This window comes from Poecilia reticulata, chromosome 1, assembly GCF_904066995.2.
Source record: "Poecilia reticulata chromosome 1, P_reticulata-male-v2, whole genome shotgun sequence".
NCBI classification, from domain to species: Eukaryota; Metazoa; Chordata; class Actinopteri; order Cyprinodontiformes; family Poeciliidae; genus Poecilia; species Poecilia reticulata.
Genome location: NC_088830.1, coordinates 3,061,325 through 3,077,043, shown reverse-complemented (window position 1 = coordinate 3,077,043; position 15,719 = coordinate 3,061,325). Strand labels below are relative to the sequence as shown.

At 38.6% G+C, this 15,719-nt stretch overlaps 1 protein-coding gene across 3 annotated transcripts in view; it reads left to right on the top strand.

Moving 5' to 3' along the window:
* LOC103462074 (noelin-2-like) overlaps nt 1–15,719 on the top strand; it is a 44,232-nt gene that overhangs the window by 21,255 nt on the left and 7,258 nt on the right. For all 3 annotated transcript variants that reach the window (XM_008404592.3, XM_008404616.3, XM_008404608.3), the window contains 2 exons: nt 3,471–3,690; nt 5,489–5,595. In XM_008404592.3, coding sequence (XP_008402814.1) covers nt 3,471–3,690; nt 5,489–5,595 — 327 coding nt within the window. The remainder of the gene's footprint in view (nt 1–3,470; nt 3,691–5,488; nt 5,596–15,719) is intronic.

Sequence of the window (15,719 nt, the reverse complement as noted above, 5' to 3'; positions counted from 1 at the left end):
CATTTGCCTTTCATCTCTTGCCAAGCAACATCTAAAAACCAGGGGGTCTGTTCTTGGTTACTTTATGCAGTATGTCGTGTTGTGCTGTGTGTTTGTGTGCATATGCATATGTGCTTGATGCTCCTGGGGGTGAGGAGGGTTCACAGTCATAAGCTTTTTGCCTTCGCACCATGTGGCAGAACGCCTGAATATTTATGCCTGACTACAGTAGGTTTATCAATAACTAAACAGTATTTCTACACCAGAGGAAGTGATTGGAGAGCTGGAGGTCAGAGCGATAAACAGAAGGAAAATAGACTGCAGAAATGGAATGAAAAATAAGATTAAGGGTTTTTACTATATTTGAATTGTTACTTGACGGAGCAATCCATCCTTCCATTGAGAACAGATTGTTTAAACTGTATTAATGTGCTAGAGTTGCACATTAATACAGTTTGCCTTTCATCTCTTGCCAAGCATAATCTAAAAGCCAGGGGGTCTGTAACACACCGTTACTTCACACATTACTTTGTTTTGGCATCTCTATGAGTGAACTTGGCCCCCCGGTCCTTCAAATCACACAAAAATGGTGTCAAACATTTGTGCTGGTTTGTGAAGCAAAAGAATTTCGTTTGTGCCACTATCATTTTAAAGATATTAAGAAATATTTTTAGAGGTCATGAAAGGTCAAACAGCCCCCCTCAGCACCTTCCACAAGTCAGACAAAATTGCTGTCAATCAACTACGTTTGTGCAGCAAAATGTTTGTTTGTGCTGCTTTGTTTTTGAAGATATGAACATTTTAAAGGTCATTTTGATTTTGTAAATGTGTGTGTGTGTGGGGGGGAGGTTGACCTTTAAACCTTTATTAATATCTTCAAAGCCAAAGGAGTACAAACCAGCACAAACATAGTTGAGTTGACTGACACCAATTTTGTCTGATTTGAGGAAGGTGGGTGGTTGACCTTTCATAACCTCTGGAAACATTTCTTAATATCTTCAAAATAATAGTGGTACAACAACATTTTTGCTGCACAAACATTTGACACCAATTTTGCCTGTTTTGAAAAGGGGGTGGGTGGGGGGCAACTTCACTCACGTAGTTTGTGGTAGTAATGTGACAAAAAGTCAAAAGCTTCACGGTGGGGGGAGGAGGGGGGGACATGCATTTGGAAGGCAATGAATAACATGAAAGAAATTGTGTTGAAAATATTATAAGCTTGATAGAGTGGAGGGAAAAAGTGAGTATAACTGTTCCCACAACAGCAGGGCAGGACATAGACTGGTAAATGTCCTTCCTTGATTTGTTGCTGTGTTTGTGTGGGAGTTTTGCTATTCTGACAGGATAATGACGCCTTTATCTTCCCACTGAAACGTCTTTTAAACTCCATTTTCTTTTGAATATGAACTCGGAATCCTTTCTTCACACAGCTAACTGTTGTGCAGCAATTTAAAGACAAAGAGGCATCTGCATAATCTTACTAGCACACAATAAAAACCCTTTATCCTTCTGCAGTAACACAAAGTTTCTTCCTATATATAATTTATACCAACACTGATGTTCATTAAGCTGTTTGTAGACTAAAGTCAGATTTCATTCTGGTTCCTGATTTATCTGCTGTGAGTTATAAAATTTAAAACACAAAGCTTTATGCTTTTTATCTGGGTCAGAGCAAACTAGTCCAGCCCCTGCATATTCTTTTCCGGTACATTTTCCATCTCCTTCTGTGGGATTTTGAAGTGTTCCCGGGCCAGATGGAACGTGTATTCCCTCCAGCATGTTCTGGGGGTGCTTTGCATTTGGTAATGTGATTTTTTTTTCCCATCCTCACATTTTCTTTTAGTTTTAGCTCATCTCCAAGGAGAGCTAAAAGGTCTTAACATGGAAGCAGAAAAAACATGACTCACAGTGTCTTGGCAGTTAAATGTGTGTAAAATAAGGTCATGAATAACAGAAGATAGGGAAAAATATTTTGCTCAAGTAAACACATTTGTGAAAGTAAAGAGGTTTTAGCCAAGCGTCACAAAATTTCTAACTGAACTTCTGCTTATTTTTGTGATTAGTGATGAGGTTCATCACTGAGGCACCGACTCCTCTGGAGTCGGATGTAGAGACAAATTAAACACAAACTAGAAGCTTATATTTCAAGTTTGATCGTAATTGAAACTGCAGCATGCTTCTCCAAACAAAGATGAAACTTACTGATGATTTTTCTTAGCTTTAAAGCCTTCAAAAGTTCATTCATTCATTGTAGCACTGAAATCCTCATACCACCATCTTAAGAGCTAAAACACAAAGATGTAAGTAATCATTTTATAATGTTTCCATTTATTGGCTACTTTAAGTTTATGCAAAATAAACATTCACAGGCAAAATACACATTAAAACTAAATTTTTTTACAACTAACATCTTTTGACTCTTCGGGGGGCTGCCAGTATAAAACAATGTTCTCGTTGCTCCATGAAAAACAAACTCCTAACTGTTGAATCTGCTGTAAGTGAGAGATATTTTGAGCGGAGTTGCACAGGAAGGCGAAGGCCAGGCTAGTGTCAAACAATTTCTGGGTCAGGGCCTTTGAAGTATAAAATAATTCAAACAATCAAATATGTTATTATTCTCTATGTCTCTATTAAGAGGAGCTGACACTGAGAATCTGGGCAGGACTGAGCTTCAACAAATGGATGTGTATTAAGTCGGTAGGTTTTCTCTTTAGGAAGATGAAGTTTAAAAGATGGTAATGCCAGACAGCTAATTACTGTTTACATCCTGACCACATAATAATCCGAATCTGTGAGCGGATGAGTGTTAAACTGAGACAGTGATTAGGAAACTAAAACCACACTTCATTTCACTGTGCAATCACATTAAAATGAAGAGGCATGGAAACAGCTGCTAATTTGGCTGTTTTTAATTGGGTTTTAAGGGCTGTTGTGCTTTTTTGGATATATATATATAATTTTTATAGAACTATTGGACTTTGTGCCTTAGTGATGCAAAATGCCTTTACCAGTGTGTCACACTTTGGCTACATGGAAAGATCAATCATTTTGCAATCTAAAAGCTGTAGGTTCACTTTCAGCTTTCTTCTGCATGAAGAATCCGGAATTAATCACGCCATGGTTCTTTTACACCATCTAAAAGATAAGCTGCTGTTTTCTGGACAGTGATGATGCAGATATGACTTTATATAAAGGAACAGAACACAGAACATTTCGGTTTGATGCGACGAGAGGAAAATGCCTGCAGGACATGTCTGAGCCTTGGATATCCACTGTTCTCTACACCCTCTTACTGTTTACGCTTCTCAGCCTTTGGGGTGGAAAAATAACGAGCATGTTGGCTGATAACTGCAAATCCCACTTTTTTTCACCTTCAACTTCCTGTTTTGTCACTTTCAGACATGGACTCTGCAGGTCAGTTGCTAAGATATGCCCCTCTGCTGCTCAGTTCCTGTAACCTGCTCCATTTTCCATCTCTTGTGCACCACCAGGAGTTAAAGGGCCAGATGTCTCAGCTGCGGCCCCTGTTGTCGGTGGTGGAGCAGTACAGATTGGACTTGCAGATGCTGGCCACCTTGCGAATGGAGCTGCTCAACCTATCGATCATCCTGACAGCCATTCAGGAGGAGGTTGGAGCATACGACTATGAAGAACTTCAGCAAAGGGTGTTGCTGCTGGAGACCAGGCTGCACAGCTGCATGAACAAACTGGGTACGTGTTAAAGGGTCAAAGAAAATGTGTTGCTGGGGCTGACTCCCAGGGCTTGAATTTTCTAATTTGGCAGGAGAGTAATGCCAGTTAGGACGGCTATGCATTTACTGATTGCCTGAGAATTTTGTGACATTTAATTTAAAAACACAACACAGAGTAAATGGAAAAGGCATAAAAGGCTGACTCTAACAAATGACCCAAGTGGTGAAAAGAACAAATAAAGGTATAAAAAATAACATATTTCAGCCATCATTAAATCAGTTCAGAGTGGAGTTTTTAAAAATGTCCACAAATGGATCATCTCACAGAAATGACCAACATGTTTAATCTTAGAGCTAACATAAATCACAGCTGTGCTGCGAGGTCCTTTTTTGGTGCAGCATAACTTTCTCATTGCTTCAGAGAGAAGAAATGACAGAACCATTAAATAAAAAGAAATTAATTAGCAACAAAATGTGATGTAGTCTTAAAAGATCAGTTTGACATTTGGAGATTTGTGCTCCTTCCCTTTCTTGCACTTCAGGCTGTAGAGTAAATATAGAGTTCCAACTCGCAGCAGTGAACTGTTTTTCAGATTGTCCTGCATTCACTGAGCCCAGGTATGTCTCTACCCTCTGTGTGTTATGAAGATCTGTTAGCTTCAAATAAATGTGTTGAAAAGATGTTAAACAGCTGCTCTGAAAGCCTGAAGCAGTGAAACTCTCACAAGGTCGTACAGGGCCGAAAAGTATTTATGCTTTTCATTTCTTTGCATTTGTTATTGGAATTTTATCCAACTCCACCACAAAGTGAGGTGGAAGGAATATTCTCCTTTTTCAATGCATTATTTTAAAGATGTGGCATACATTTATATTTAGCTCCTCAGAGTCAGTAACTGTAAATAGGGAGTGTTGTGTACAATTGATGTTTCTGAGCTTAACATATGTGGAGTTTCAAAAACATATGTGGAGTTTTGCTTTGACACTTTCTTGCATGTTTTGAGAAATCCTTTAATCTCCCTGGGCAACTATTTGGTGGTGCCAAATGGTTTCTACCAAGCACATGCTCCAAGCCAAGCTTCCACCTTACAGAGAAACTCCCTGTGTCTTTCTTCAAACCTCCCCCACTCAACTCCTCCAGACTAGCGGCAGCAGCAATTGGCAAACAGCTTTGTGAAACTGTGCATCTGCTGTTTCACAAAGCTGTAGTAAAGTAGTTATATTAACTACTTTTTATTGCATTGCTCCTATGAACATTGTATATGGGTTAATGGTAAAACTTTGATGCACTGAAACCAACGTTTCAGAAAGACCAGGAGCTTCTTATGGGCAAAGAGGCCAATTTCAAGATGTTACATTGGAAAGTCAAATTTATTTTAAGTTGTATTGGATATACATCTTTTTCATAACATCTGAAGTTAACATATTTACTTTATTCTGCTATTAAGACACTATGTGCTGGAAAATACATCATACTGCCCCCTTTAAAAGTACATCACGACCTTTGAAAGACAGTTTGTCAAGACAAACACAAGTTATTCAGGGATTCTGTTTGGAGAAGAAAAAAAGTTGGGACAAATTTCAGATAAGAGTTTGGTGCCACTTTAAGGTTGCAGTTTTGTTTAGCTTATTAATACTGCAGCACAATTATACATCAGAAGCACATATAAATTCTTCGGAAACAATATTTATTTTTGAGAAAGATTTTATAAAAAGGGTGATAAATTAACAGTTGGTGATTTCTTATGAATTAACTGGGATCTTCCATTTCATTCATTTGTCTTTTTTGTAAAACATAAAAATGTTCTGGGATCTTTCAGGTTGTGGTCGCCTGACTGCAGTTAGCAACCCAATCACTGTGAAATCGTCAGGGTCCCGCTTTGGCTCCTGGATGACTGACGCCATGATTCCCAGCTCTGACAGCAGGGTAGGTCAAGGTCAAGGCATGAAGTCCAAAGATCAACTGTTACAAAAAGGACTGAATAAGATTTAGAAACAAAAACACAATCATTTTTAAAGAATTTAGAGGCTAACTGGCATGAAGAAATTTGAGGATGTAGAAAAGGAAAACATTGACCATTGTAGGGTCCCTATACTTTGGTACTTTGCGTCAAAGAAAATGTGTTGCTGGGACTGACTCCCAGGGCTTGAATTTTCTAATTTGCCAGGAGAGTAATGCCAGTTAGGACGGCTATGCATTTACTGGGGGTTGACTAGTTCAGGGAGCTCTAGATTAGCTAGTTCTTGTACAATGAAAGTAAATACTGCATTCTTGGCACAAAGTCGAGCCTCTTTCCAGTTGTAACCAGTCCTCTGTGCTGGTAATTGACAGAATCTAAAGATGTGGTTGTGGACAATGGGTTATTTTGTTTCGAAACTCCATATTCTCATCTTTTATTTTTAAAAGTGGTCAATATTGGGACGTGATTTGATTAACATCTTGAGTTGAGTTAGGATGGGAGTCAGAGCCCGACTGAGGCAGTAATCTCAGATGTCAAAAGGTTGAATCTCCTGTCCAGGTTGGTGGTCAAACACAGGAGTTCAGCTTTCTGGTGTGTTGTTCATGATAGGAGGAGTGATGGATTGGGCCGTCGTCTGCAGAAAGGCAGGGACTACTCTGGTCTATCATGGCCAAGATACAACTGAGATGAAAAAGAAAAATCAGTTTCTGCTCTTCCTGCATTTAGACTGTGTATCCTAAAAATGTGAGGTTTCAGATATGATTGTAAATGTTCCTGCCATAAAGTATACAGTTGTAACTAAATATTTACATACACTAAACATAGATACAGATTCCAACTTTAAATCAGAATAAATATATCATTTTTTCAAGCAGTTAGGATGAGCAAAAATATTTGTATTTGTTAAACTCTAGAAAAATAACAGCAAATTTTTTATCACGTTCTGTAAAGTATGACGTTTAGGTAAAGATCAGTCTGCCTTTAAACGGTTTGGGAATGGCTAAATAATTATGTCATGCTATGTAAGGCTTCTGGTAGGTTAATTCATACCATTTAAAAGCAGCTAAACAATTAAGGAAATGTTTTTATGTTTGAATATGAGAATTGGACTTTTAAAAAGTTATACAAAATGTTCTCTTGTTACTCTGAAGACTAGCGAACAGACAGTTTTTCTATATATAATTTCTATCTAACCTTAAACAACAAAGCTTTTGTCGGATTTAATGTCAGATACTGAGGGGAAAATGTTGTGGCTTTTTATACAGTATATGTAAATATCTGTCTTCAGCTGTTCATCCTGCTCAGAGTTGGATTGTGAGCAGGATGTCTGGGTTCCCCTTATGCGCTTGACGTTTTTATGGACACAAAGGAACTGTGAAAAAAAAAAGGAAATCTTAGAGGCTTCTTTTTCCTCAAGCCATATAAAAAAAACATCATAAACTAATAAAAATGGATGATCTTGATAAAATATTTTTAGTTCTGGTTTAAGAAGTCTGTAGAAGCCAGCATCATAGTAAATGATGTTGTCCATGGTCACGTGGTTGGAAAGCTCGACATTCTTCTTAATGTATTTTCTCTGTCTTATTTTCATCATGACTTTGTTGTGCACTTTGTTTTCACTCTGTACAAGCTTCATTCACGTCTACCGTATGCACACACAGACACAACACAACAGTCTGCTCAGGCAGCACATATTTGGCTAGTTGTCAAGGCGACTGTCTCCCAGTTGCCAGGTGTGATTTATATTGCCACGCTGACCCGTGCTGTGTGAGCTTTCCCTGTAATGGGAGGGAACCATGCAAAGCATCAGTATTCCAGTTGCATGACCCGTTTAGCTCCAGTTCACTGGTGTAAGGTCCTTCACATTTCTGACGTCTGTTTGGATCTTCTTTCCTCATCTTCCATCTTGATGGTTATTGATGTATAATGTATGTTCTCCATTCAGAGTGGCATTCTGGAAACAAAACAAGTAGAGCTTATAAAAATGCAGGATTTGCTGCTTGTATGTGTTCTATATATAACACAATGAAAATATAAAAAGATCTCAGCTTCTGCTAACAGTTTTTTGTTTTTTTTCTATCTTTAAGACTGTTTTTATGTGTTGATCTCTATGTTCACCTTTAAACGTGGTCTAATGCAGTGGTTCCCAAACTTTTTCTCCAGTCATTGACTGTATTTTTCAAATGGCAACATCATGAATATGTGACGGATAAAGCATGAAATAATCCATAGAATGATCTAAATTTCACAGTTGAGTATGAATATGCATGTTTCAAGACCATGGATTGTTGAAGGGTTTTGTTGGTGAGGCATCCTGGTCATTGCCTTTCTACACAACTCGACTCCCTTCACTGCTCACTCTGGGCTTTCTCCTATTGAGCTGGATTTCTCCGATTGGCTTGTAGAAAATCTACCTGAGAACAGAAGCTTTATTAATTTTCGCTGAATTAGAAATCAATACCCTTTTTTGAAAGTCAATAATCTATTTAACAGTTGCCACATAGACGGATAATTTGATAATTTGGAATGGCAAAATAGCGGACTAGCATACAGCAGTTTCTAAGCTGCACATTTACAAAAATCACATCACCTGCATTTTCTGTGCTCTCAGAAAATCAAATCTAATGGAAACATAATGTAAATGCTCTTTGTGGCTTGTGACAAACACAATGCAGCTTTGATAACAGTTGTCATCAAGTTGAGGAAGATGTTACAAGTTATACTGTACCTGGACAGAAGTATGATAGCTGCATTTTCTCTTCCAAATATTATTGTTTTCCCAGCAGATGCATATCTGAAGTGTTAGGACTCCTTTTAGCTTTGCCAACCCACTATCTGCACACACTTACTTGCACAAATGCACAATGTATGAGTCAAAATGAGTAAATGTCCATTTCACAGACTCTTTGGTATCCATGACTACAGTGTCAGCACAGGGTCCCAGCTTGACATTTATGAAATCTTTATTAGGTCTTTAAAGTATGAATGTGTGTGTGTGTGTGTGTGTGTGTGTGTGTGCGTGTGTGTGTGTGTGTTTGCATGATTTACTCTCACTCTCTGAGGCAGGCCAACATCTGTTGCAGTATTTGAGAACATCTTCTAAAGCAGGGCTGTCAAACTCAATTTCACCGAGGGCCACTTCAGCATATTGGCCACCCTCAACATTGACGGTACAAATCAGGAGTGCCCAGGTTCAGTCCTCCAGACTGCAACTTTTAGATGCATCCCTGCTAAAACACCCCAGATAAAAGGTTGACTTCCCTCATTAGTAGCAACTCAGTTCTGTAGGCTTATAATGAGTAAATGATCCAGGTATGTTGGAGAAGGAACACATCTAAAGTTGCAGAATGGTAGCTCTGGAAAACTAGACTCGGGCATCCCTAGCATAAATGTATGAAAATACAATGTTAAAAATAAATTAAACACCTCATATTGTTAAATAACTGATTTTATGTATTGAAGTTTTAAATATTACATTTGAGTTTGCATGGATGTAAAATTCCTGCTCAGTTTAAAAATTACAATATTTAATGTTTAAAGGTAAGCAAACAAATAAAAACAAGTTTTGATGTTAACTCAACTTCATTCAAAAAACTTTTTTTGTTATTACACAACCAACATGTATTTTACATAACAACAAAACAATTAGGTGATGTTTACCTGTTCTTGAGCGCAAAGCTGACCCCTCTTCACCCTGACACAGAGGTCACGTTAACCGAATATTTGCCGTATTTGACCGGTTATTTTTTTTAAACGACCAGAAAATTTAAAACCCGTCCGTCATTTGACAGGTTCTAATTAACACCCTTGACTGGTTCACATGGGCAGACATTATAGACTACGCAAAGATTTAATCTCAGAGGCAACTAAAATCAATTAATAAAAAAAAAATCCTTTCTGAATATCATCTCATGGACTCTGAACTAAACGCGTCTTTCTGTCCGGGAGCTGACAGCATGTTGAAGAGTTATGGACAGGACGCTTTGGAGCGTCTAGTTAGGAAGCGCATTCAAAACCTTTGGTTAAAATGGCGCGTTAAATTCAAGTCTCCATTACAGACCAGAGAAAACTAACGAGAATGCAACGCTGTGTTAATCCGGCAGTTTGTCTTGAGGAAATAAATGACGACGAATAAGTTAATTAGACTGTAACATGCGCAGTCCGCTGCTCAACCACTGCGGACGCGGCTACGCCGCTGTGAAGAATTAAAAACTGCAGGGAGTAACTCATCCAGCGGATTTAACAAATGGAGCCTTCTGGGTGCACGTTACCCAGGAGAGCGGCGCTCTGGAGGAGCTGCAGTCGTAACATCTGTCCATTTCGGAGAAGCGAAACCACGCAAAAAATAAAATAAAATAAAATCCTGGTAAAAGCGCACGCCGGACCGCGCAGTGTAAAACACTCAGAGTTCAATTGATCTGTTTGGATCAGACAGATCCAACTGACTGATGAATTAGCGCAGATTTTTCTGCAGATGGGAACCAGGAGGCAGTACGTTCAGACCCCAGCGGGTGAAGTGCTGGTAATTTAAGTGAAGTCGCTTAATTTAATTTATTATAAGTTATTGAGGCCTCAGTCAGTGGTTTTTGTCACTACGGAGAAAAATGTAGATGCATTTATCTGCTTAATTTGTGATGGGATCTGGATTCACGGTGAATATTAACTAAACCGCATAAAATGCGGCTAAATAACCGATGTTAATATGATTGTAATTTCACGGATAAAAATGGTACATGACCGATTTTTTTATGTTGTCGTCAAGATAACGGATAACAAAAAAAGTCTAGCGCGACCTGCCGCCCTGATACCAACTCAAACACATCTTCATTCACAGTCTTGCTTGTAAATCGATTTTTCTTTTCTTGGACATTTTGATGTTCGCTTGTTCGCTTGAGTTTTATTCGCTGGTAAAATCAATAAGCAGCTTGAGGTGACTCTGCTGCTCTCTAGTGGCGAGAAGCCGTAATGTTGGCTGGTAACAATCGGAATGTATTATGGGAGATGTAGTTTGTAGTCAATTCGTGCTGAAAACCTATTTTAAGTCAATCATGGGCCTATAAAACGCTGGGGGGCCCCACATAAAATGACATGGCGGGCCACATGTGGCCCGCTGGCCTTGAGTTTGACACGTATTCTAAAGTGTGGGCATTTCGTGATCTGTCAAGTTGTCTTTGTTGATGGGAGCAGAGATGAAGGAAGAGGGCAAACACACTGGAGAGGAGAGGAGAGGCAGCCTGGCTGCAGCCTTCCAGCACAGTCTGGGATTTCTCCACTTCACTCAGATTGTCTCCAGTTGATTTTCTAAAGGGCCAATCAGGAAACTGAAGGAGAAGTTTGGACGTTGATTTATTGCTGTTTGATTAGTCTGTTTGTCTAGTAGTTTGGTAGTTTGTCTGTAGTTTTAGTGATCACAGTGGAGAGAGTGAACGTAGACAAATAATGAATTGCTTCCAAATATTGAATTGCCTGCCAGTGGAAAAGCACCTTTGCTGGGAAAGGTTTGCTCAGAAGTGCAGGGTTAAGGAAAACATTCAATCAAAGATTAATATGAAAAACTAATGAGATCAAAGATGATTAGGAGAAAGGTCATTATGACTTAATGATTTAAATCATTTAGGCCTGTTGAGATTTCCAGGTTTCTATTTAATTAAACTTGTATTTCATCTGTAGATACTTTATTAATGTACAGATGCTTACATGTATATATTTTTATATTCATTGGGGTATATTTTATTATTGTGCTGCTCTAACAAGTGAATTTCCCCACTGTGATTAATGAAGGTTTATTCTAGTCTATCCTGAAGAAAACGATGGACATTTACAGATGGTATTTATTTTGTTTGATTCTTTTGAGAGTGCTTTTTTTACATTTTCCATCTGGTAACCTTAAAATATCAAAAAGATTGAAGGCTGAGAGAGGTGAGGTGGGCAGTAAATACCAACTGTCACTGATGTAGTGATTTTAATATATACTGCATCTTAGATGAAACGGACAATCTGGATACATTTGGTAAAAAGGTATATTCACGGTCCCCTACATTTATGCTCTGCATGCAAGAAGATATTTTGCCATCTGCTTGAAGTTTCACAGCTGTTCATGCTACTCCTACAGGTTTAAGTGACTGAGATATTAGTCGAATTGATTACTGCAACAGTGTCTTCATAGGTCTGCCCAAAAAGTAAGTCAGATAGGCCTTCCTTAAACTGATAGGTTTTTACTAGTCCACACTGTAAACGGAGTTCAAGTTCATTACCTTACGATTAAACTGTTATGTATGTAACTGAATCTGAAACTGTATTTGTGATTGTATTGGATTTCCAGGATTGGTGTAGTAATTTTCTGACATACATTAGATTATACAAGTTGTCTTAGCATAATTATATTTCTTGTGAATTGGCACTATTGACCATTTGCAACTATGGAACTTGATCATTGATGGATGTTAGAAGTGAGGGATGGGTGTATTGGACAGATTGAAACTGTTCTCCCAAGTTGTTTATGCCAGTTTAGCCATGATTGATGCCACTGTATCGTTTCTTTGACTTGTTCGAGTCAAGCTGGTTGTACACCTGGTTGTGCCTCATATTTACAAAAGTTAGAAATAACTAGGTTAGAAAACCTCCCTCGTGATGTATTGATCAAACTGCCAACTTTGCCTGAATTCAGACCACATCATTTATATCACTGTCATAAAAAACATACAAAGGACCAGATAATAACCAGTTTTTTTCATACATGACAGGCTACATGACGGTGCGGCATTGTCTCCATGGTTACTAATGGTTTGAAGTGTATCAACCTCATAATGCAATGTCTGGTATGTTTCTAATCATACTTACTAAAAAAGCATATGAATGTTAATCTTCTTACTTGACATTCTTGTGATTGACAGCTGCTGTCCATCGCCACCTGATCTTTCACCATTACAACTAAATAAAATTACAAGTTTCGTTTGCATTCTTGCCTGTTTGTGCAACTTTATGGCCATTTTCAAAGTGAAATCAAGTAAAGTGATATTTGGCTACATATGTCTGCTTTTTAATAGCTCATTGGTTGTTTTGTGGTCTGTCATGGCAGAGTGGTCAGAGTTCTGAAGAGTGTGATGTGTGCAAAAGGTCGATATAAATATAGAGAGCAGTATTGTACTGAATTCTGGTGTTCATTTAAAACACAAAAGCCTGTGTTGCATCACATGCACACCAAAAACTAAACTACCCATCAAATATGTCTGCATGTCTGTCGCTGTGCCTACACCCACAACCCTTTGCCATCAGCCTTCAGAAGCCTTCCTTTAAAGTTTAGCAATCTCTGCACCAACGATTTTTTTTTTGTTTTTTCTAGAAGAGAATGCTGTTCAATGAGTGTCAAAATCACCTTCTGCAGCCAAGAATATCCATTATGTTTTACTGGGGGACATAGTAGTGGAATTTAGACTTTAATACCCTTGTATCCCAATTTTCAACACCTGAATTGAATTGGTGATTGCTGACAAGACTTCTGCCGAACTTGATGAAAGCTGTTGAGGTAATGGATTTATTTCAAACATGTTTATTGCATCTGCCAGTTTAATTTTCTCACATATCTGGTGTGAATTGTGTAGCATGCATACTGATATGTCTGGTGTTGCACTCCACAAATGTATAGTGCCTGTTTTGAATGCAGAAAAAGATGCAACCCAGAAGAGAATCTCTTTCAAATAGTCTCTTTGGCAATCCAATTAAAGAGTGACACACCAACCTTTGCAAGCGTGTAAAATTCCTAACACTACCAAATTTAAACAACAATGAAAGGAGCTGTTATATTGGACCAAATTAGAAACTGACTTTAAAAATATTTCTGTTTTTCACAAAATGCTATTTGCGTGGGCATGACCAGGTGAACCAGTTACTTGAGCCCCAGTTGCTGCTCTCTTGTATCATTGAGGGGAAACTGATTTACAAGCTGCTCTTCAAGTGAAAATCACTCCCATCACTGTGTGTCTCAAAATAAGCAATGATGTTTCTAATACGTAATTAGCCTGATTCATAAATTTAATGAAACATCAAAGATGTGTTTCGGGAATGTCAACACTATAGTAAATATCTGCTTAAAATAGGACATTTTCTGATTATGTGTCATATTTTCAGCAGCTGTTTTTTTTTCTAAATGGCACTTGATGCAGCACTTCACTGTGGTCTAACTCAGTGGTCCACGGTCCGTGGACCGGTACCGGTCCGTGGACCAATTGGTACCGGGCCGCGCAAGAAATGGTAAAATATTTCCGTTTTATGTATTATTTGAGTCTGGAGGATCTTTTATCTTGAAAATCCTTTAACCACATTCTCTCGGTTACTTGCGCGCCAACACTGAGGCCACAAGCAGCAAAATGAGTAAGAAACAGATCAGATGTCTTTGGAAAGTTTCTTTGCAAAGGGGAAAAGGCCCAGAGAAGAGACAGGAGAATGGATTTATCCCGGACCGGTAGGTGAGTCCCACATTACAAGCCCGCTCTGCGTAACATGCGGCGACCAGCTGCTAATGAGACAATGAAGCTTCAAGCTGCTTCACCACGTAGAGACCAAGCAGGCTGTGGATATAAGCAACACCTCGGGTGTCATTGTCTCTCATCACTCCCAGATGGGACCGTATTGTTGCAGAGAAACAAGCTCAGGGCTCCGTTAGTCATTATTGTGAGTTAAAGTTTTCACGAAAGTAAAATGTTAGTTTTTGTGGCGCATCTGTATCTTATTTTGAAGGGATATATAAACGTTACCATAGCGACCAGAGTCAGAGCGTTTGAGCAGTGGTCAAGAGGAGAGGAGTAGAGCTTGAGTCTTAAGTCTGGTTTAGACGGCAAAATTTAAGAATTGTCGGCCGATTCTCCAAATCTCTTTGACCACAGAGCTGATAAAAGTCCAACAGGTTCGATCGGTTCGTGTCTCCAGCCACAAGGCAGGAGCTACACAAACCGATTCCAGTAACAAACATCCCGATTCCAGAGGATAATGCAGTAAAACCTCCAACATAGCGGGAATTTAGAATAACCAAACACGGATGACGATGTAGAAGCAATAGTGATAGTTTGTGGACTCATTTGAATAATAGATGTAACAAAAAGAAAAGGCGGTGGGTAAAAGACGACGGGAGCAGCCGCTCTATTTGCTCCTCTATTTGAGGTGAATCTGGATCACTTCCCACAAGAAAAAAAAGAAAAGAATGCAGTCTGACAGTGTATGCTGACCTGACACCGGAGCCAAAGGACTTACATTTGTGCTCCCAAAATTTTTCTCCAGAAAACTTTGTAATGTGTATGAGCTAAACTGACAAGGGCTCTACCAGGTGACCATTACCTTAATGAGCTACAAATAAATGCCATGCAGACAGTTTTTATCCACAAACCACCTAAAACCTGCAGGGAGAAACATCAGACCGCTCTTCTGCAGTAGTACCCTCGGTACTCCTGTCATCCCATTTACGTTCAGACCGGGAGACCGAACACGAACACGAACAACATGGTGACGGTGACGTTCGTGCGACAATATTTTATTAAAATGTATAAAAACTAAACTGCCTTCAATATTACTGTATTGTTTTTAATGTAAAATAAACATTTCTCCAAGTCTATTGTTACAACTAATCAAGTATCCTTTTAAGAAGACGCACGTGGACTATTTCAACATGTGAATAATGTATTCACAACTAACTTTCCTATTCTCAAACTTAGCTTTTTAAGTTGTTTTATGGAATGAAATTGTACATTCACATATGAGATGATTACAGGAAACAAAGAGTTTTCCTTCCTGTGAATTTTTGTTCAAAATGAAATTCAAAAGGAGGGAGGGAACAGATTGCTGAAAGTAGAATAAGAGAAGGCAGTCAGTTCTTTTCATTGTCTTTCCAAAGTGAATTTCAATTAGAATGTCAGATATTCAAACCCCCCAAAAGATCCGCATAATCATCACTGTCCTTGTCTTAAAGTCCCTGATTCAACCTAAATGTTGAACACTAAATCAAAATAAAACTTTTCAGCATGTTTTGTGAAAGCTCTGCAGAAGAGAATTTATTTCTCATAAAGTTAAGCTCATTCAATCTTTTCTGTTCTCAGAACTT